Here is a 23769-nt window from a genome sequence, read left to right as displayed (position 1 = left end):
GGAGGGGTGGGGGAAGGAGTGGTGACGAGTTATTTTGTAGCATATGTTTCCTTTTCCTTTTTCCGAGCTTTAGAGCAGAAAACAACTTTACCCCGTCTATGCTTATTAAAAATCAGATCCATGGAACAGTTTCTAAACGGAACAGATTTCTGCGTCGGGTAGGTTCGAGCAAAGAGGCGGTTTTCAGTTAGCTTATTTCTTCAAAAAAAAAAAAAAAAAAAACTGGAAGGATAAGTTCAATATTCCCATCCTCACGGAAGCAAGAATGAATTGAGATCGGATGCAAAACACACCCTCTGTTGAATCTCTTCATAGTCCCTTTGGTCGCCTTCCTAGTTCTGAACAGAATTAAAATAGAAACAATTTCAAGATATGATAGCGAAAAAGATTATCTAATTAAACTTTGGTCTCCCCTTAAGGACAAAATTGGATCGCTTCATATATGCTTTTGTTTGTGGCAAAAGAAGTCAAAGCTGATTTTAATCTTGTTGCGTTACATTGGATGATTCATGTCACGCAACGTTCGTGATGATATGAATTCCAGGTAATTCTTATTTTTTGCTTCCTCCAAAGCCTCCTGTTACATATCTCAGTGGCTGAAGCTACAGATGATTATTTTAATCTGAACCCTTAAGAACCTAAATCATCGAATTAGCAAAAGATTTTCATTGTTTGGAGATTTCACGAGAGCATGCTCTCATTGGCGAGGTGATTTGCATATTAATATCGCCTGCGATCGCTTCAAACAAACATGGCGTGTGTTCCGTTATTATTGCTATTGCTGGAATTCTTCGTGCTTGCTCCGTCGCCATGTTTTGCTCAGTGTCCGAAAAATTGCCAGTGCACACAACAAGGAATTACTGGGTCTCCGAGTTTTAAGAAGACTGTTGATTGTTCCGCAAAACTTGGCGGATTAGAAGTTGCTCCTAATGTCCCCACAGAGGCGACTCACTTGTAAGTGAACACAGTTTATAAATTTCGTTCATTAATATTTTAAGCTTTACTTTACTTCAACTGTTAGACGCTTAAAGAGAATATTTACAATTTCTTATTATTGTTTGGTTCGTATTCCCGCCAAGGAGATTAGATCGTGTTCTTGTTCGTTATTCGATCTTTGAGCTGTGGATCTGAAGTAGCAATATATTTCCGCCTTACTCACAATATATCAACGACGAGTAACCTATCAGACAATTTTACACAGTAATCTTCAACTGATCTTAGGAGACACGTTGGATTTCCATGCTTCATTAACATCCTGAACATGTCATAACCTTGTGGAGGTTTGTTGTAATGGTTTCCTCTGGGGAAACGAGTCGTAACAACGCGAATGTAAATGATATTTAGTTGTTCCGAAGGTCTTTTATTGTGCCTGTGGTTACGTGGTTATGTATGGAGAATCCCCCCCAAAAAAATAGACTAAGTTTTAAGTCACTTTGTGAAAATGATAAATAGCGATAAATGAGGTCAAAGACAGTAGGGCCTCGCTCCTCGATCGAAAGGACGCAATGAATGACAACCGTTCACTGTAGCGTCTTTTTCGTGTATTGAAACCTACAACTCGGGGAAAATTGTCAAGCTTGTTAATTTCTTTCTCCATTGTCACTGATAAATCGGTTGCATTTAACAAGGGTCGAATTTTTGGATCGTTGAGCATATATTTTATGGTGCTTGGGTTCACACTTTTTGTTTTTCAGTTTGTTTTCATTTCTCCTTGGTTTGCATTTTTCATTCACACGTAGAGTCTAATTGCATGCTCTCGTATTGACGTGTCTAAACGAGATTTTAGTGACACCTTAAATCCAGCTGGGCGCCATAAATTTTGTTACTTTTTAAGTGTCATAACGCCAACAAAAAGCGACATTGGAAGAATAGCTCCAGTAAGCTTATCATTCTCAAAGTCTAATCGAATGTTCCTGAGGTCAACACTTCGCTGTGACCTCTAAATTATTTGCAACTTCCTTTTGACAAAAATTTAAAACATCACGTTCATTTACAATATCGATAGTATTAACCCGCTTTGCTAAATGTGCAAAATCGGCAGCGATTTGTGTTTTGTGGCAAAATTGCTTATCCACACCAATCCTCCTCAAAAGTCATTCTTCAGATTTTTTCCCTAACCGTAAGTTTTTGTCAACAAAACGTTTACATTTCACATGCAATGTTCCGTGCGAATGGATTTAATAATGTACTTCGTTTTGCGAAACCCAATATCGTCAGCCTTTCATCATGGAACATTTACTTCTATACATTTCCTTCTAGTATTGACGGACATCATCTATTAGTGATTATAAGTTCGATTAAATGACAATTGTTGTACAGCCTGCCGTGTATTGTTCTGTGGTGAAAGAAAGAACGTGATGAACTATCAACAGAAGGCTCTCGAAAGAGAACGCTCGAAGATAGATACGATCGAAGAAATGTTGTTGAAAATCAATATAATTTCATTTTAGTTGCTTTTATTTTCGGCGAAATTGCGTCATCTTTCAGCATCCTAATAATATTTCATCATACAAAATATTGGCAAATGTAGTCTGTAGTGTTGCGTGACCTTAGTGTAGTACAATCGAACAACCTTACAGAAAGTCGCACTTCGTTGATAGCCGAATTATAAGAATAAAAAGCATAGTTTTCGGGAAAATTTAAAGAAATTTTACTTTTACTCCACGCGTTGCTTGGTGTAAATATTTAGTTACCGTAATGATCCCTCACACTGGGACATAATAACCCCAGGATAAAATCTGTCAATTTATTTTAAACTCGCTGGTGACAAGAGGCACGTACAAGGAGAGAGGTTGCAATCGGAAGCATTTCCAGTGCCTTTTGGATGTTTAATAGCAAAGAAAGTTCTAAAATCAAGTAAAAATGTGCTAATCTGTCAACCTGGGTTTTAAAAATCGATTCAACCGACATAATTTCGTAACTTAGAAGTCACGTGGATAAGTGTTTACACGGAACCAAATCCAAGTTCAAGTTATTTGCATTAAACTAACAACCATTCAAACTATCCTTATTACTTATTTGAACGACGAGAAAAAGTAGCACTCGCTCAAACAGAAAAGGAATCAAAGAATGACTGTCAGTAAATGACAGCAAGAATGGTACTCTAAACGCGAGCTATTTGCCAAAAAGTTCTTCTGATGTATCAAGAGGCCTGTGGACAGTGTTCTATTTGATGAGCGATCTCTTATAAAGTGCTGAGGCAACTGGCTAGGGAATAAAACACTCGGTTATATGAGATAACTGACGATAACTGTCAGCATACCACGAGAAAAAAAGTAAATAGTTAGCTTATTTGTTTCCCAATTTACCGTATTTATTCGACTAAAAGCCGAGCGATTTTTACACAAATTAAAACTGAAGTGAATTAAAATTTGGGCTCTAGAGGGGGTCTCGGCTTATAGTCGAAATTTTTTGAAAAACATTTTTTTTTTATTTACTTATAAGCCGAGCCGAAGTAAAGAAACACGAAACATGAAATAAACGAACACAAGATTGTTTGATAGACACAACGGATGTGTAGGTAACGGTGATGCCGCTTAACATCACAGTTTTAAATTGAATTTTTTGGATCACATTAATTCATCTGAGTTATGATTCGCTGCTTTTTAATAGAATAGTTAGCAGCTTTTTTGTCCTTTGCGTATTAAATCACCATAAATCACCATCTTCCAAGCCTCATTTATGAAAACTAATGTGATTTTTTTCAGAAAATGTTAGGTTTTCCCGTAGTTAACAATTCAGTCTTGTAATTATGAATGGATCTCGGCTTATAGCCGGGTGTTTTCGATTTAGTTTTGGTTCTCGTTATGCCGAGTCTACACGTACAAAGTTTGGAGTCTCGGCTTATAGCCGAATAAATACGGTATACGTCGTAGATTTTAGTGTAACGGTCCTCGAAAGAATTCTTTAAGACTGGAAGGAATTTGGGTTTTCAGCGGGGTGTTTCCCATGTCTGTTGACAAAGAAAGAGAAGGCCATGAGTACACTGCAATCCAAAAGACGCAGCAAACTGGAAGTAAAGCGAATTTGTTACTGTTCCCATAATCTCAACGACAGACGCAAATTCTACTTCCCTAAGAAGCGATTACACGGAAAGACTGTCTCCTAATTCCAAGCACACTTAATTATACAGAATGACTGAACCTCAATAAGTGACCAAAAAAGTCGCCAGTGTTGAGATATGTACTCAGAACCCCAACAGAACGGACCTTATTTTTAGTTGTTCATAAGAATGCTCGTTCCATCGTCCTTGTTAAAATTGCTTTTGAAAAAATCTGTGTTCGAGGTGTTGTAGTATCATCTTCAGAAACTTAACCCTTTGACGTGGCTTTTCAGTAACTCAGCTTTTTCATATTTGCAGAGACTTAAGAAACAACCGGCTGAAGATCGTGCCTTCAAGCTTATTCCTAAACACACCCAATCTGAAAGAAGTGTAAGTTATTACTGGTTCATCTTGTACCAGCAGTTGTTCTGGCCTTCACGTTTATGCACATGTTCAGTATTTCCTCTATAACTAGTGTGGCATTTGGAAAGTTGAAGGCCTATGTTTTTTGTTGAAAGTGAGTTACCTTTTTCAGATACTTGAGTGGAAATCCGCTGACTTGCGACTGTCAGCTTTACGGTCTCCACAATGCTACTCGCCACCTCGCAAAATTTACCGGGACTTGCTACAAGCCAGATAGATTACGTGACAAAGACATCGCTTCACTCAAGCTCTGGGACTTCTGTCGTAAGTATGAAAGTGGTATAATATAATTCCTCTCTTGAAAATGATAGCGAGGGATAGATAGGAAGCTTGCATGTCGTGCCTAGTCTCCCTGTAGCCGTTATCAGGCCTCGTCTCCAAGCACTCCATCTGGTTGAGGGCTTTGCATGCCGCCCAGCTACTAAGGTATCCAAGCAACTGTTCGATAATCAAAACGGGCCTGGATTCTGATGCACGTCAAATGGGGCCTCAGCAAACTTTTAGTTTCTATATGATTCTTTGAAGGCTTCAGTCCGGAAAAAGCGGTAGTATTTAGGCGTGGGGTTTTAAAGAAATTTTTTTCAGGAAAGTATTTACACTTTTTAAGGTAGAGATAGCGACCTACTCTGAATTAATAATTATTCCTGTATCATCAAACACGGTCGTTAATATTTTTGTTGTTGTTGTTGTTGTTGTTTGCAGGAGGCTGTGCTTTGGTCAAAGTTGCGCAGAACTCCAACGAAGATAAAGAGTACTCGATGGAAATTAGCGCAAATTGTGATACACACGTGCGGTTATTCTGTCGAGGAATGGCTACAGATTCTCCTAAAGAATACATTACACTTATATCTGGGCAAAGCAAAAACTACGCTTATGTTCACGACTACAAACAGCCGTCTGCTTCCAGAGACAAATGCGTAAAGGCCAGTGGTAAGACAACGGTTACGTGGATTCTTTTACATTCCTATCGCTTGATTACATTAAACATTTGACACCTAAATGCTTCGTAAGTCGTAGTAAGAAGGTGTATGAAAACAAAGACACGTAAGGCAAGTTTTTTGACTATTTTAGAGCTCATCTCTACCTAAACTGTTTTTTTAGGTTTTTTTGAGTTATTTTTTCGTACTTTTAAAAATCACCCGTGCTACAATTTTCTTCTACATATGGCAACGCTGTTGTAGCCTAAATACGGCAAAATTGTATTCTTTAAGGTATACGTGAGGTTCGGATATTTTCGTAAGAGAATCAGTCACGATATTTGATACAGGCGTACGATAGAAGGGGTTTTATGAATTCATGGCCCCATACTAGTTAGAGTCACATTGTAATATTCGACTCATACCTCCACAGGTGGCTCGATGTACACTGAGGCAGGGTTAACCAACTTCTCCAAAGTTCTCGTGGATCTGAACTCTATGAGTATTGTACCAGATGACTTCTATTACTCTACAACAAGCTCTGGAAAACGTATCAAGTACGGAGAAGCGGGTGATTGTTACTCCGCCAGCAAAGAAAGTTGCCGAAAAGGAAAATTTCAAATTGATCTCACGGGGACTGGCTTCCGTCTGAAGGTGAGTTTTTGGCACGGTGACTCGCACCTCATTCGACATTCGCTTTGAGTTCTCATTGGCTCGTTCCAATATTTTTACTTTGATCTGACTGGCCGTTGAAAATACTTTTATTTTGATTTGACTCTTGATGACACTTAAAAGGAAAGTTGCTTACCTGCCTAATCTTTCAATTAATTAAGTATAATAACCTACTATTTCTGCATTTCACGGTCAAACATAGGAGGAGGTTTATTGGGAGCCATATGGTACTCCTTCAGATATCGAGAACTCACTGGACATTGATGAGGATCGCACGCAGGTTTCTGCAGAATGCGGGGGGTATTGCGGAGGTTGCAGAGCGCATGGTGGGAATCTGGCTGTGGAGTTGGACTATTGTCCTCAAGAGGGAATTAAGAGTAAGACAATATTCTTACTACACTTTCACATAGCAGGAGAATTAATGTAATGACGACCATTGTTGGGATAACTAAGATCGTTCATTACTTGCCTATGTGTTGTTTTCTCTGCAGCTTGTTATGATCCATTGGGAATGGCGAATGGCTCAATTTCGAATGGTCAAATCACAGCATCAAGCCAGAAAATTGGCAAAGACAAGAGTTTCAAAGCAGAATATGGCCGATTGAATAATAAGCCTTCTGGGGCCATGGGTGGGGCTTGGTGTGCACAGTCATCTGACAAGTTCCAATACCTTCAGATTGATCTAAACAAAGAGATGACATTGTCGGGTGTGGCCACCCAAGGACAAATTGACGCGCCTAACTGGGTAGTAAAATATTCCATTCAGCACAGTACGGATGGAACAAACTGGAAGGATTACAAGGAGTTTGGACATGACAGGGTGAGTGTTGAGAGACTTGAAATGGTTGGCAGTAAGTTTGGATGAAAAGGGATCTGAAACCTGGTAGACAATGATGAGGAGAAGTTATCTTTAAGATGTAAAGCCTATGAGGTCATTCAGTTTCGATTCGATAATTCTACAACTTACCGGATGGTACATGATGATATTTATGATTGCTGTTGCTTGAACAGATTTTTGAGCGTGACGCAGCTAAATCGATTGCTACAAATTTTTGATAACTTGTCTGACCTCTACTGAAAATAACACAATATAAAAACTAAAATCAAAAACAATATCAAAAATAACTTAAGAGCTCTCTCCAAAGCTCTTTGGTCACGTAAGATTCATTAGTATGCCTATCAAGTATAGTACCTGGGCAACTGTGCACCTAATCTTCCGTTTTCTTGTAATAGGGGAGGGGTAGGTGTGCAGTTTCTTAGATACTGACATTGATCCTTCTTTTCATGTATATTTTCAGGCATTTGATGGCAATGTAGACCAGCATAATGTGGTTACAAACTGGTTTAATCAGAGATTTCGAGCACGCTATGTAAGAATTAAACCGGGATTGTATAGCAGTCCTACAAACACAATCTGCTTACGAGCCGAATTATATGGATGTGTTACAGGTAAAACCATTTAAAAGAAGGTCTGATCAGTTCATTAATCATTGGCTGGGATGAGCTGGGATCAGGGCAATTAAAAGGCTATCAGTTTCGTCCTCTGCTCAAAGAATCCAAAAGCTAAGCTTGATTAGCGTTCGTTCTCAACCGTGGTCTCTGTTAAGCCTCCAGTTTTTTATTCCAGGTATCCTTAGACAGGATTTCAATTCAGCTCTCTTCCTTTCGACCCACGTCGAAAATGAACCGTTACTGCTTACACCAGTTTAAATAGTGAAGACGGGATGACATGCAAGTGACTCAAACAGAATAACAGAGCGTCAATGGACAATGTGTAAAGAGCTGTCGACTTGAAACGTACATTGGAATTATTTTTTTAATCAAATGATGTACTTTGTCTCGTCACAGATATCGTCTCTGTCATCATTCGAAGTAGCTCAACCAAAAACTGCTGGTCTCCACGTACGATTTCCAATCCTTGCGAAATATCAGACGGTTCTCTGTTCACTTTGCAGTCCTTCTGTCAGGGAGAGGGAGTGATGATGGCTTTTCGTCGCGATGGAAGCCTTATTCACAGCTGTAGTGGAAAGTGTGTGTTTAAGAATGCAAAAGATCAGCTTGCTTTGAGAGATGGACTTTGTGATACATTTGCAAAACGGGAGAATCCTGATGGTACTATTGCAATCAGCCATCAAGCCAGCGGATTATGTGTCAGAGTGGATGCTGGAAAAAATTTGATTCTCTCTAATTGTAGTTCTCCTTATTTGTTTGAAACCACACAGTCTGGTACGTTGTGAAATGATCGTTTTTCATATGTAATGTGTTTGAAATAGCTAAGTATATTACAGATGTGGTTTCAGTTGGGGCTAAAACTTTTATTTGGTTAATCAAACTTCTGAGCTTTTGCCGATCCTTGGCCGGCTTCCTTTTAGGAAGGGCGAAACAAAAAAAAAACGAACTTTGTGGAAAAAAGAAAAAAATTGCATTTGTTTTATATATCACACAGGACTTCACCCAATCTCACCAAAGTTCAAGAGGAATAGTCCACAGTACCTTACTCTTAATAAACCAGGCTGGATCCACTGTCAAGTTATTTCCGATCCAAGAGCAAAGTTGTTTTGGACAAAAACTCTACCGTGGCCTAATGGAGAGCACCTTCCTGATCTGGAATTTCTACCATTTTCTAACGGATCGTTGTTTGTGAGGAAGGCCAAGAAAAGTTATGAAGGGGACTTCTACTGCACAGCTGTCAATTCTGGAGGGATTAAGTTACAGGACATAACAGTTAAAGTTGCTGGTAAGAAGAACAACCGTTTAACCCTTGAACCCCTTGGAGTGACTCGCACCTTATTTCTCCCAACAGTATCACACCTGAGTCACACATTAAGGTCATGAGAATAAAGGAAATGATCACCAACTAAAGAAGCTCTCGATTTTTAAACAAGTTCTCCTTGTCAGAAAGTTAAAAAACGTGTAGGGAACAGTATAGAGAATATGCATACTGATGTAAAGGTGTAAAGGGTTGACAGTCTTTCCTGTAATATTATCGTTCGATTAATAGCCTTCATGTAAACGACTTTCGTTGGTTATTATAAGCGCGCACAACAGCTTTTTTCATGGTAGTTGGTTAGATAGGGAAAAATATACTGTAAAAGTTGCAGTATGAGTGCCTCACTCTCAGGCCTCACTCCCACAGATCCTCGCCGCGCACTAACATCAATTTATTTTGGATTAAGGGAATAGTCGGACGAGTATAATACGAATAGGTCGCGCAATTCAATTCGTCAGTTGTTTTGTAACATTGTTGACTGTTGGACGTAAGTGATGTTCGTCAATTGTGATTGGTCAGTTCCGATCTGCAGCAGCCAGCTAACAGTTTTAGAACAACTTTCAGGCCATCTTTCTCTGCACACTCTTCTATGAACACTTTCCTGGATTTCAACTTAGGAAAGAAGGATGTTACTTGCTTACATTTGTTAATTTCTATCCATAAAAATTGCGTCTTATCTCGACTGCGCAACTCACCTAAAACGTGTTCAGGTCTGCAGATGCATTTGCAACAAAACTAGTTTTGTTTTTTATCAAGTTCTCGACGAAGGACAGCATAGCTGTCTGAAATTTTCCCTTTAAAGACGTTATGGTTTATACTTAGCGCGGAAAATCATGAAGAACAAAGAAGGGACATCATTTTTACTATCATGTGATCTTTATTACCTTGCAGAGCTTCCTAATTTCGTGAAACGTCCTAGCGACTTGACAACGTCGGTAAACAATTCAGTCATGTTTGATTGCAAAGCAACCAGTGACCTTGGAGTAAAGTATTCCTGGTTTCAACTCGTAAAAGGATCTTCTACTTCGACGTCTGTACTTAAGTTGGACAATAGGTTCAACATTTTTCCGAATGGGTCTTTGAATATACGCAGTGTTCAGAAAAAAGATGAAGCATTTTATCACTGCCGAGCACAAAACCCCATAGGATTCAACAACGTCACAGCTTTTCTGCGGGTGCTGGGTAAGTTCTAAAGATGTAAAGGGTTATATCAGGATGTGCTCTGTGTTTTGGGACTTAAAAGGACTGAACTACTTTGAACTGTCATACAACCGTGCAAGTACATTTGCTTTAAATCTAAAAATTACAGCTGCAGAATTCAAACCACCTTCAAAAAACTTTGCCTTTCGGTAATTTAGTTGGTCTTTAATTGGAGGGCTCAGAGCAAGAACGATCCCTTGATTTTTCGGCCATTTTTGAAAGTGTTCAGAAGTAGTTGACAACTACTTCTGAACACTTTCAAAAATGGCCGAAAAATCAAGGGATCGTTCTTGCTCTGAGCCTTTCAATTCCCCAAGTTTCCCAGTAATTTTTTTCCCCAAACCAAGCTAATCACATCGACGAAATAAAACGCGGGAAAAATCAGGGGCAGTCGATAAAATTCTATGGTAAACTTATTAAAACTGCCCCAATGTCGAGAAAACGTGAGTAACCTTGTCTTGGTTGGTTTGCGTTTTGTATTTCAGTAGTTAAGAGGATGGTGCGATTTCCCTGAGTCATTGCCCGAGTGAAAGGAAACGAATCCAGTGCAACTCCGGATCACTCTGAATGTTCATTTGAAAAATGTCCTGCTTAAAGCTATCCACTTTTCAAATTATTCATACCACTGATATTAAACATATCTTTCATATAGTTCCCCCAAGATTCACAATCCAGCCTCTCGGCTCAGCGGAACCATCAGGGAGCTCTCCTGTGTACAACTGCCAAGCCGTTGGGGACCCTGTGCCAACCATCAGGTGGACCAAAGTTGGTTCCGCGCAAACGCCAACAGAGCAGTTAAAAAATGGCAGCTTATTACTCAGAAACATCCAAAAGTCTGATGAAGGTCAATACACCTGCTCAGCAACCAACATTGTGAAGACGGCCACAGCTAAAATTACAATAAGTGTCTACAGTAAGTTCATTTGTTACAACTGAGGCAATCAATCAACCAGTCAGTCAGTCAGTCAGTCAGTCTGATAGTCACCCAGTTACTCAATTAATCAGTCAGACAGTCGGTCGGTCGGTCGGTCGGTCGGTCGGTCGGTCGGTCGGTCGGTCGGTCGGTCGGTCGGTCAGTCAGCCGGTCGGTCAGTCAACACTGGTGATGTCTTAATATGCATGCATGAGAACGTTTGCCTTGTCTTACGGTGAATTTATAAATTCTTCATATTTGCATTTCAGTTGCCTGTAGAATTGATTCTCAACCCAATGCATTTCACCGACCAGATCGCAAGTTCTTTGCTGTTGGAGAAAAGGTCATCGTGGATTGTAAGCCAGGTTTTGAGAAAAAACAAGATGGAAATCTTTCTTGCAAGGCAGATGGGAATTGGAACAAACGCTTTCCCCAATGTAACGGTATGAAACAGGGTTAATCAATTTTATGCGAATAGAGAGTAAGGATAGGGGATATGTTACAATCGGGAAAAAATTAAGTGGTATTCCCATGGAGTGTATTCAGGTTTTCGGGCTAACAGTTGTACGCCATATATTTCCTTAGCCACCCTAAGCCTGACTTAATTCAATGTAGTACGTTCAGTTCTTAAAAAAGACAACCAAAATGCTCTCAGTCACTCTTCGCTTCATTGCCGGCCCTTGGTCAGTTCATTACAGCCACATCTAGATTAAAAATGCTTCTGCGCAAATTCCTGCCACTTAAGTTTAAATGCTTCAGAAAGTTTACAACATATTAAAAGGTAAATGGCTGTGGTATCTCTCAGAGTCTAGAGGCTAACAAGATAAAACTTTTAATCGCGTTTCAAATGTTTATTTCCGGCCAGATCTCGACGAATGTGCGATCCTTTCATTACCGTCAAGTACCCAGAATAGCACCAAGCTTCGAAGTTGTCATGACAAAGCCCGCTGTGTGAACACTTTGGGCTCATACAGGTGTGAATGCACTAGGGGATATGCTGGTGATGGATTTTCTTGCACTGGTAGGTAGATACAAGAGAATATCTAAGGTATTCTCTTGGTAGATAGTAGGACGAAAGAAGGGAGTAGGATTTCGTCACCTTGCACTTCTTAGCAAGGGCCTTAGATTGTGATGCGAGGAAGACGGCCTGCACTAATAAATAGGAATCGTATCATTCAAGAAAATATCTCCTGAGAAGCATCTCGAGCCTTAATTTACTTTAACCTTGGAGACAAATTCAAGGGGATAAATAAGCGCAACTCCAAACCAAGAATGGCGTTACGCGTTTCCAAAAACTTCCCGAAAATGACGGAGGCCATTATGCTCTTATACTCCTTCTCCTCTCCCCATCAGTTAATGCTGCTGTTTACATATCTACATTCAGTTCTTTTTATTGTTCTATGTTATCTCTCACTGTCATACTCTGATTAGCCCTAAGCCACAAGCGCACTACTTTCCAAAACCCCTCTTTCTCTAAATAAGACGCTTTATTTATACCTATATGGACAAATTGTTCTTTTGCATCTCTCACACGCCATTTTACTGACATTTGCATAGATTTATTTAAACGACAGACGGAAAAGCCATCCTTTCGTCCATAAGGCATTCACCAATAACTATTTACACGATTCTCCCTGGTGTTGTTTCAGCTGTTTGTTTACCACCATTGGACGACGATAACGGAGAATGGATGCCAAATAAACCGACTTATCGCATTGCTGAAACAGTTTGGCTCAACTGTGACTTGGGATATAAACTGGCGGATTCAGATGTGTCGAGTGTAACTTGTGGAAAAGACACAGAATGGAGTACTCCTAATCCGTCTTGTCAAGGTGAATAAACACATATCTTAAATCGCAGATAATTTAAATGTCGCTGGAAATATCCGCTCGAGTCGATTAAACAGAAATGTTTTCATCTTCACAATAACATACAATAATATGGCAAGCTAGTCCTTCGTATTTTGCCACACGGACTGTTTCCACGGAGAAAGTCATAGGCAGTGTATTTTTGGTCGCGAAAGCCGGAAAATTCAAAATTAAAAGGTTTTGGTCCGAGTGCTATACAATAAACCATTTACTGAGCTCACTTAAGCCGACAGATAAGTTTCACAGAGTAAATGGAGTCACTGTTTTGTACTCGGGAAAATTCACCAATTTGGATGCTTTGTGGGAAAGAATCACAAACGACAACTTTATTTTATCTTAGTTCATTAACATCGATTTCCCTTATGTACTGTTAAGATGAAGTCACACTATGTCAACTTTTGACTAGCAATGTCTTGTTTATCAGACAAAAATGAATGCGAAGAGGGCTCTCCTTGCCACAAGAATGCTGACTGCGTCAATACTGTTGGTTCATTCACGTGCAGATGCAAGGAAAGATTCGAAGGAGACGGCGTAACGGAATGTAAAGGTACAAATTAAAACAGTTACATACAGTTCTTTGTGAAAATATGTTGCAAATATGATCACTGGCTATTTACTCAGCTACAAGCTTTAACAATACTTGTAAAATACGTAAATAGCACCCATGAAACAAAACACATATTAGGTAATTTGTTTAGTTATTGATGAATTTGTCGATCTATATAATTTGCAGAGCAGAAAACACGTATTGTTACTGGATCGGATGGGAAAGTGTGGAAGTACTCAGCCAAGATGACTGATCTGAACGAAAAAGTAAGAGTTCTTTTTTCGATAAAAGTTCATGGAAATTTTTATATCTCCCACCAGAATATTTACAATGAGACGTTAAACTCAAGAAGCCCGTCGACTTATATAATTCTTGGTGCAGCCGATTTTCTGAATTTCTTGGAATTTTATTTTTGTAATTGAATCCTTCCTTTCTCTTGAACAGCTTAAACAATTTAACGATGAAAACATCAGTGCTGAGGATCTACTGGCTACTGTACTTAACTCCTCCGCCCCAAGCTCCGGACAACCGATGGCGGGTGACCTAGTCATGATTGTCATGGGGATGGACACTGCTCTGTCAAATCTGAATTCCACGCAACGAATGGCTTCTGCCAAGGTGAACTATATAGGGCTGTTACTGTGTCGTTGTGGAAACTATCTTACCATTAGATTTCTGTGGTAAAGGATAGACGGCCCCAGCTTGTCCGAAACAAGGCCTTTGATACTTAATTGTATCCGTATGCAGTAAGGAAAATTATACGTTTTTCTTCCTCCAACACTATGGCTGCTTATTCGTCATGTTTCCTAATTTACAGTTTGATATGTTAGGCCTGTATGTGATATGTGTCGCCGGTACCTTGATTATAATGTTGTTGTCATCACCATTTTTGTAGCAAGTCATTCAAATTTCTAGTCACATCTTGGATAAGAAAAATAAAGAGCAATGGAGTGAAGTGCAAAAGGTACGTAGACTAACTGAATAAAAATTAGTTTCGAGATCTTAACAGAGCCGCAGTAACTTCCTATCTCTGCACTGAGAAAGCTTTTTTCCACTCTAATAGAGAGACAAAACAAAATCCTGTCTAAAAAGTAGTGTACTAAAGACAAGGATTGCCTTAGATGTAGGAAACTTTTTTCTAAACGAGGCTAGGTGATTTTTAAGATAAAGGATCGCTTTTAATGCACATGAATCAAGTGAAGGTCTCAGTAGATAATGATATTCGCACGCTCTGCTCGTTTACATGACGTAGCTCCTCAAAAATAGCAAACAAATTCTTTATTGTTACAGGACTCAAAGGGCGTAACTGAGGTAATGACGTTACTAGACAAGTTTGCTATGAAGCTCGCCTCAGATCTGGAGAAACAGAGCTCTGAGAATGCCACTGTTGATATTAAAACGAATAACATTGGTGAGCATAGCAATAAAACGGTTGAGTGAAACATTTTCAGTCCTTTAAAATATCTTCAGTTGATTGTGGTTGCGCTCAGTTACGAGCGGAAACAGAGTACAGAGAAGTGGTGAACAGAATATGACATTTTCTTTAAACTTCAATTCATTATGTAAGAAAAACCGGACTTTTTCATCTTCTAATTTGTCCTTGTAATTTATAGCGGAACAATTACATGATCAAGGCTGGGTTTTAAATTTCACTTAAAGACGGGTTTTACGATAGGTTTGAGGATTTTAAAATACTGGAACAAAAGCTTTGATTTTTCAAAGTTTTACTTTTGTTTTCCTCTTGTGGTTGTAGGAATGAAAGTGATGGTTAAAGATGCGAACAAATTTTCGACTGATGTAGAGTATCCTCAAAGCTCGAAACAAAGCAACGATGGCTCAGCGCAGATTCGTTTGCCCCAAGAATTGTTTGCCAAATACAAAGGTTACGCATCCTTAATAAGTACTTTTGAATTGTAAACAACTCGTCATGTTTGTTGAACTGTAAAGATCAGTGCCATGTTATCTTATAATTTTTTTCCATACTATTTTCATGTTTCAGGTGACTTGCCCGTTAAAGTGACGAGTTTTTTATTCGAAGATTTGGGTGAACTCCTGCCAAAGAGGGGAGAGGGAATAAAGAGGTAAGCCTGTGAACTATTCATTCTATCCCTAACCCTAACCTCAACCTTTACTGGAGAATTAAATGGGACCATCATTTTCTCTTGTTGTTTAGCAATATGAATCCGTTATATTATTGCTTTGCAGATTTGATGTAAGTTCGCCGATAGTGTCCAGCTCCTTATCTCCAGTTCCTTCCGAGGGGAAACTGGACCCGCCTGTCATCATTACAATGAGGAATAAAAAGGTAGTCTTTCTCACTTCTTCAACGATTGTAGCCGAAGTCAACTTAACGAAAACCGGTCTTTCATACGGCCACCTTCCCGCCGAAGCTATTTTCAGCTGAACAAATATGAGGAAACCACATTTTTTCCACAAACAATCTTAATTTGTGTCGGAAATTTTAATTTGGCAGAAGCGCTGTTCACCTAGTTTTGTTTCTTGTAATTCTAGTTCCAAGCTCGAGCGGATCATTTCTCATCGCATATCACATTATTCTGTATTTTATTTTATTACACTCGCCAATTGTTTGCTACCATTGGAAGAAATCTCTAGAAAGACCTTGATTATTAACTACTAAGTTGCTATTACTATTATTAATTTACTATTTTCTAGCCATCAGATGTGGAAGCAGTAGATAAATGCGTCTACTGGGACTTTGAAAAGTAAGTTGCCTCCAAATAATGTAAAATAACACATAGTAGCCTGTAGCTGTCACCAATTTGAATCTTAAACATGAAACCCTCGTACTCATTGCAAACTGAGGTGGGTGGGGTGAACTTTCTGTAGAATGCCTTGTATCTTCGAGGCGAAGATCTTCAGCATTGAAGCAGAGTATAAAGGAAACAACGAGCGTGATTTAATGATTTGATATATTCCCTTAGATCCAAGGAACTCGGAGGAAGCTGGTCATCTGATGGCTGTCAGATATTGTCCAGCGGTAGTAACGGCACAGTATGCGCATGTGATCACCTGACCAGCTTTGCCTTGCTGTCTGTCTATGACAAGGTAAGCGTCAATCGCATTCACTTAACGGGTTACGAGTAGCAGGAGGGTGGGGAGGAGGTGGAGAGTTTGGTCTGGAGCAACCCAAAGTTCGCTACTCAGTAGAGTAGACAAAGTAAGCCATGTCTGAGCTTGTCACTTCTTGACAATATTTCACAAAACTTATTTTTTCATCTAAAAAAACTGTTACTGATAGTACTTACTTTTTCTCTGTAATTGTAAAACATTGCTTTCGGGTGTGCCGTAATGATTCAATTCAGCGCCCGGGGCGCTTATTTACTCTTGGTACCTCAAGGGAGGACGCTTGTTCGAGACAGGACGCTTATTAGGGACTGGGAGGGTTTTTTTTTTTTCAACAAAACAGCTTAATGTTTTTGTTAATGAAACAAAGCTTTAACGTTTATTTGAAAATAATCAAGAAAACGGGAATGTGGATTTAGACCACTCCTGGCAAGAAAAAGCCAAGAAATCGTCACAAAATTTTAAGAAAAATCATTTGTTTGAAAGAGCTGTGCACTCATATGGAAAAAAAATATATTTTAAGAGACTGAGAAGAAGACCTCCGTCTTTGTTTTGCGGCTTTGCGTGAGAAATTAAAGGAAGATGATCCACGGTTGATCGCAGTGTCCTCTAACAGTGCTATAAATAAAACATGGTGAGAGTTTGCATGATTTAAACACATTCTTTCAATTTTTTCTTCTTTCGTTTCTTTCTAGGAACTAGTTTTTGGCCTAAAAATATACATCGGCTGTGGAGTGTTGCTGTTAGCTGTAGTTCTGGCACTGATACGACACCTTTACCTGTACTGGTCAGTACTCAAACGTAAATTTTACTGAAATGTGTACACATATTACTCGTCTCTAACTTCTTCATTCGATTCTCAGTGGGATCAACCTCCCTGTCTGTTTTTCCTCATTTTCAGCAAGCGTCGTTATGAACGGTCCATTATACACATTAACCTTTGTTTGGCCATAGCCGCTGGCATAGCCCTTTTCCTTGGTGGGCTCAGACTGACGAAAATTCCGGTGAGTATAAGGAAAGTCATATTGTATAACTTTTGTGGTACCAAGGTGGCCTGGTAGCTGGTATGCTGATCTCCTTATGTAGGAGTCCGGGAACGAACCTTAACCTCGCTGTGTCCTTTTCTTGGACAAGACAGACACTTCTCTCTTACGATTCTTCTCTCCTCCTAGGAATACATATTGTTACCTGCGAGCTGTTCGGAAAACCAGAAAAATTTGCATCCCGTTATTTTGCAGTCATGTGCTTCCCTGTATGTTTGATTCCTTTAACGAGATCATAGCAGCTCAAATTCCATATGCAGCGACATAATACTTTTATTTACTAAAAGTCTCCTAAATCTCATTTTCGTTTAAAACTGTTACATCAATGACTATTATGACCAATCCCTCGACCTGCTACTCAACTGATCCTGATCTTGTTTTCTTTCTTTCCAGGCGGTCTGTACCATTGTAGCAGCTTTACTTCAGTTTTTCTTCATCGCTGTTTTCTGTTGGGCAGTTTGTGAAGGACTTCAACTGTTCATGACTCTTGCTACAGGAAAAAATAAGAACTCGACCAGACTAAAGTTCTTCTTTATCATTGGTTGGAGTGAGTTGAAACTGAATTTTCTTCCATTTACAACTTTTAGCAATGGTGACAAAATAGAATTTAGTTATTGATTTAGTTCTTATTTAGTTCTTATCATTTAGTTGTTAATTAAAATGTTACACCAAAACTGAGGTCTGCTGGGGGAGTTGCTAAGGTATATTGTTTGTAAAATTAGTGTTTAGAACGTTCTTACCCCTCCACTGTTACTATATAAGGTTTCTATCCACAACCGAGCAAACTTCGTGAGCCGCGCCAAGGGTACACAGCCGCTAATTTAAAAATGTCGAAAAACTCTACCTCTGTAATTATTTCTACGAATGCCTTTTTTCTCTCTCATTTCCCTGTTCCGTCATTCAGTATTTGTGTTTTAACCCTTTAATCTACTCCACAGTTTTTCCACTGATTGCTGTTGGAGTCTCTCTCGGCGTCACCCAGTTACAAGGTTATGGTAACGATGAATGGTTAGTTTTTTCATGTCAGTTTTAGTCCTGTCAGGTCTGTACTGAGCCTCGGTAAATAACAAAATTGAAACCTATTTCAGTTACTTCCTTCATTTTAAGTTACCAAATTCTCTGCTTTTACTTAAACTTTCGACTCTTTTTCATGTTTTGTCTCTTGTGTTGGGTTTGCGTCTATTTGTTTGCTTGGTTTTGAAGCGGAATGACAAAACACAGGACCGTTACTTTAAACAAAGTTGAGCCGTTGTTTAACAAACCCGCGTCCTAAACAATCCTATATTTAGCTGGACCTTTTATCTGTGAACAGTGTCAAGAGGGCCGAGAGCTAACAGTGCAAGGACATTTATTTAATCAATTCAACCCTCTTGTAGAGAAAGCCTGAGACCCACGAATTAAGTAAAACCGTAATTTGAATTAAACCTCAAGTAGATAACCGGCCCACAGGGTATATCTAGCAAAAGGGAAGTTTCGCATTTTTTTACTTCATTTTTTCTGCCCTTTCTTCCACTGACTATTATCTCCGCCCATCGCGCGCCTAAGAGCCACAGACTGCCCAGGCTGAAACTAACAAAAGATCTCCTTTCGGATAGGTGTTGGCTAGATTACTCACACGTGTTAATGTGGTCGTACGTTTGTCCAGCCGCTGGATTTACTTTGGTAAGCCACTCACGAGATCGTTGCACTCATCGTGGAAGTTGTTTTGTCATATTGGAAGGGGATCTCGCACAGCGTAGAAGGGAAGAAACAAATCCACTGCAGCCCTTTAACCCCTAAGGGTGATTAGCATCTAATTCCTCTTTACAGTATCACCACTGAATCAAACATTAAGGTCTTGAGAAGCTTCTAAAGGAATTGATCGTCAATTGAAGAAGCTATTGATTGTGTAACAAATTCTCCTCGTTAATTCTTAGGAAATATAAAGAGATTAGTATGGAGAACACCAATACTGTTGTTGGAGTGTAAAAGGTTTAGACCGTGTAGTGTCATTTTAAGACGTTTTTTTTTTTTTTTGACATCGAATAGCTATACCTACATCGTATCCTTTAAGAAAATTAAGTAAAAAAGATCCAAATTCTTCGGTATTTATTTTATGATATAATCCTGCTAAAATCAGGTTTACAATGATCCATTTCAGGTTACTCTCGTGTTAGTAGTGATGATTCTCTGTTATAAGGGACGAGTTGTCGATTCTAAAGACAGAAGGAAAGTCTGGTTAGTTTAACATCAAGGTGTTGGTGATTTTTATAATATTAGAAGCATCAATCGAACGACGACTTTCTTACTTACTTCAGATTTCTTCGATCAGAGTGCCTCGTAACTAACTCACAAATGCAAGTAAAACTTCGTTAGTTCTCCAAACATTTCATTTCATCGAATGATCAACACTGATTTTACTTGTGGGGGTTTATTGGAATAAGATAGCCAGCTCATAAATTTTCTTTGATTCGAAAACTATCTCCATCTCAAGCAGGGGTACTAGTAACGTTTACGACCTCTTGAAGTTTCTAAAAATGTAGATCCATATCGGTTTTTCATCCAAGCTTTTACACCAAGAGTCCGAAAAGTTATCAACTGATCGTCAAAAGTTCAATGCTGTCTTTCCATATTAACTACTCGGATGTTTTTAATCAACGGTGTTTTCCTCTCCATAGTCTGTCAGTCTTGTTCCTAATTTTCCTCATTATTGCTATCGCGGGAACCTGGGTTGTAGCCGCCATTTATGTCAGACATCACGAGAAGAGCTTGTGGCAGTACTTGTTCGCGGGCGCATGTATACTGCAGGTAAAGACTCATGATTGCACTTTTATGGTCGGTCAGAATAAACTGCGAAAGTTAAATTGTGCAAAGTCAGATTCTTTATTAACACCTTTTATTTGGTTTTAGGGAAGTTTACTCCTTGTTTACTGTTTCCTGGATCAGACCGTAAGTTGATTTTTTCTTGTATTTCTTAGAAACCAGTCATTATTCATCGCGGGGGGGGGAGGGGGGCATGGGGCTAGGGGTTTGGTGGGGTATCACATGATTTTCAGGGGGGAACGGAGAGGGGATCTGTCGTCGCCTACATAGGTTAAAAGGGGAGACTGAAGAACATTGACAGCCAGCTAAGGGGGGAACATTAGAATACAAAAGAACCTTATGGGAGGATCAGGTTAATTTTATTGTGACACAAAAAAATCCTCCGACCTTCCCTGGTCCTTTAAAGCCTTATAGGGCCCTGGTTTGACTTTTGGGACCTAAAATAGCTCTCGTTATGTCGTCTTTTTTGTGCATTTAGGTCAAGAACTTTACGTTCCACTATCAGATTAAAAGAATGCAGAGCAAGGAAAAACGGAATTATTACAGTACCACAGACACAGTTCAGGTTTGATGCATTTGATCGCTTGATTTATGTGTCTGGTTTTGATAGATATATCTGGCTGACTTGGCCAGAAGTGTTGTATCTCCGCTTGTCGGCTACGATTGAATAGGCGCAGCAATAGAGTGCAGTTACAGGGTTTTCTTGTGATCAGGTTGTATCCCAACCAAGGGGATGACACCATACCATACTCCTGGTTCGTTTCTTAAATGTACATTGTAAATTTTTTGTAGCTTGTTATAGAATCACTCGGCTGCGTCTCCTGGGTTCACAACATTTTGACCACTGTAATGACGAATGTCGTTGTCAAGAGGAGTAAAGACCACGTCAAACCAAGATTTGTAAATTTTCTGGTTTGTTTTTCCAGTATTACGGTGCGAATGCAGTGGATGGTAAATACAAAGTGACCAGGCCTTCTATCAAAGAGTCCAACACGGATCTTCGAGGCTCGTCCAAGAGACTTTCCCGTATTGGCTCCACCACATCCGGGGTCTTTTACGATAAAGAAGAATACCCACCCCCAATTATGGACACCCCCGCCCCAATGGACTCCGCGATTAAAAGGTAGGAACAGAACAAGTGATTTGTGATTTGGGATTTAAAAATTATGGCGAAAGTCTTATTTGAAATTTGCCATGAACGTACAGTTGTACGTAGTTGAACGTACAGTTGTGTTCAGCGTTATTCTCAGAAGCTCAGAACTTGAGCCAAGTAAAATTGCAGACGTGCTCTAGCAAAAACTATATTCTGAATTGCGCATACGTTATGGCGGTCATGCTTTTCCAAAGGATTTTACCTATCATCTACCAAAAACACGATGTGTAACTCATACGAAGTAAGCATAACAACCTTGCCACTGTTAATTTAAAGTTTCGGTGATACCAAGCATTTGTCAGCAAGTTGGTTTTTTTTTTAGGAAAATCGAAGGTCTACCGATCCCAGACTCTCCTGGAGGTGATGTAATTCAACTTCAATCGTTTCCGAACCGGAAAGGAAGTTCATCGTATTATTCATTGGTCGCTTCTGAATCTACCAGCGATCGCGATCGGCGTCCGGACGGAGCCGAGGAACCGGAAATGGCTATGGGAGAACGAAGATATTCCAAGACGAGCATGCGTAAGAGTGCCGACAATTTGTTGTCGAGTCACTCAAGGCTACAACAGATCCCTGAGAGACAGCCCCTTATGCATTCTGGGTACCATCAACCAGAATCACCGGAATCACCACCACCGTACAAGATTGGAGAGCGTCAGAGACCTTTCGAGAACAAGGTAGTTGTATGCAGTTAGAAAATAGAGTATTTGACGTGATACCACTGCTGATAGACTGTATCCATTCAACCAAAATTAAGAATCGCCGCGAGAAGGAAAGCCATGCTTTACCAACAAGTGGTAAAGTAGGGAAAGATGTTTTCGTCTTGTCACGAGCGTGGGACGACGAAAAAATTCTGAGTTCCATGACAAGACGAAAAACATCTTTCTCTATTTCTTTACAGAGCCGAAAACTTATCATCTTTCTTATTCTATTTACAAAAATGTTAAAATACTTTATTGTGCCGCGGTGAAGTTTGAGTTTGTCGGATTTTCCGTAAATAAACCTCTATACACGAATGATTCCTTGACTACGGCTTATTCGGGACTTTCCCAAGACCTTCGTCTTACACAAGCCATGGCTTATGTAAGATACACTGCACGCTACATACATTAAATTTGGGTATTGATTCCTATACCAGGCCCTGATATTCAGTTACAATACCTTTTTATCTTTGTACAATCTTTCAAATCTTATTTGTTACAGAGAAAGTCTCCATTCGAAGAAGATCACTTCTACGGTTCAAGGGACACCGCCCTGGACTCCTCGCGACGTAAGTCACGTCGTTCCCGCCGAAGACTCGAAGAAGAATTCGGAAAGTCCGACCGAGAGTCGATTTCACAGCGTAAGAAGAGTTTGCGATACTCTTCTGGTTTCTTCAGTGGTGTGACAGTTGAGCAAGATTCACAAAAAGTGGAAAAGCCACATGCAAGCCTTTGAGAAAAATTAGCTTATTTTTTTAATTCGGAAGAAAGGTGCATCACACCCCGCACGCCAGGAGACAAAATCCTGGATTGCGATGCCGTCTCACGCGGTTGGGACGTGTAACTAGTTACAGTGTCGCAATAGATGTCAAGTGAACCGCACCTCAAGGTACGTGATTTATGGGAGAGAAAGAAAGTTTGTGCTGACACCTAAAAAAGACAATTTATGAAAATATTTCAGAAACTTGTGTGTTCGCCCGTTTAAAAAAATCCTGCAGTAATGTACAGTGCCTTGTAAGTCCAGTACATAACTGATTGGCAAGAATATATGACATAAGGAAAGTTATGTATTTAAAGATACTCATACCTATAACATTTGTCATTCCTGTTTTTCTTAATTGTTAAGCTTGCGTAAGCAAAGAGAACCCGTTTTAGGTGTTTGAAATTCGACTGAAAACATTTTTACACGATTTCGTGGACCCAACAGCAACAGATTTCTTTATTACAATTGCTTCAATTAGCCTGGACCCGAAAGGTATCGCCCATAGGCTGGTGCTTGAGCGGGGTAATTAAAACGAACATCAGATCAATAAAAAACACCACAGACAACATAAGCACTGTGGAAAATTTTCAGTCACAATTTTTTTAAAATTTCATTTCTATTGCTTTTTTTTATATCATTGTTGGTTTGATAAGTTTTTACCTGTATCTCAGTCTAAGCAAGACGTTAAATAAACGAGAACTGTAATTTTGAGTTTAGTCATGCTCATTGTGTCGCGAAAAACAAAAAATGATTTTAAGTCAGGGCTACTTGACTGTACCCTACTTAAAGACAATTTGCCTTTATCAACTCAGTTGATAATTTATATTGGTCCACTGTAAGGGGTTTTCAAAGGTGACATTTCGAGCGTCGT

The 23769-nt window shown here is 39.5% G+C and overlaps 1 protein-coding gene across 2 annotated transcripts; it reads left to right on the top strand.

Annotated features, from left to right (window-relative positions):
- Positions 1-546: 546 nt before the first annotated feature.
- On the top strand, positions 547-23609 carry LOC113675882 (uncharacterized). 2 transcript variants are annotated; one of them, XM_027192483.2, is made up of 37 exons: positions 547-954; positions 4361-4432; positions 4578-4729; positions 5168-5395; positions 5816-6036; positions 6257-6431; positions 6546-6874; positions 7353-7503; positions 7903-8280; positions 8501-8791; positions 9716-10006; positions 10677-10937; positions 11207-11380; positions 11803-11958; positions 12587-12769; positions 13230-13352; positions 13539-13618; positions 13797-13970; positions 14248-14316; positions 14643-14763; positions 15106-15234; positions 15352-15433; positions 15558-15657; positions 16026-16075; positions 16295-16418; positions 17132-17223; positions 17338-17440; positions 17873-18026; positions 18418-18487; positions 19075-19141; positions 19620-19696; positions 20137-20266; positions 20369-20407; positions 20760-20846; positions 21208-21404; positions 21757-22111; positions 22638-23609. In XM_027192483.2, the coding sequence occupies exons 1-37, from the start codon at positions 752-754 to the stop codon at positions 22869-22871; spliced, it is 5922 nt and encodes a 1973-aa protein (XP_027048284.2). In that variant the 5' UTR covers positions 547-751; the 3' UTR covers positions 22872-23609. The 2 variants fall into 2 exon arrangements, with proteins under 2 accessions (XP_027048284.2, XP_089039014.1); XM_089182888.1 differs by having other exon boundaries at positions 21757-22114.
- The last annotated feature ends 160 nt before the right edge of the window (positions 23610-23769 follow it).

This window comes from Pocillopora damicornis, chromosome 9, assembly GCF_964200805.1.
Source record: "Pocillopora damicornis chromosome 9, jaPocDami1.2, whole genome shotgun sequence".
NCBI lineage: Eukaryota > Metazoa > Cnidaria > Anthozoa > Scleractinia > Pocilloporidae > Pocillopora > Pocillopora damicornis.
This window is presented reverse-complemented; position numbering and strand designations above follow the sequence as displayed.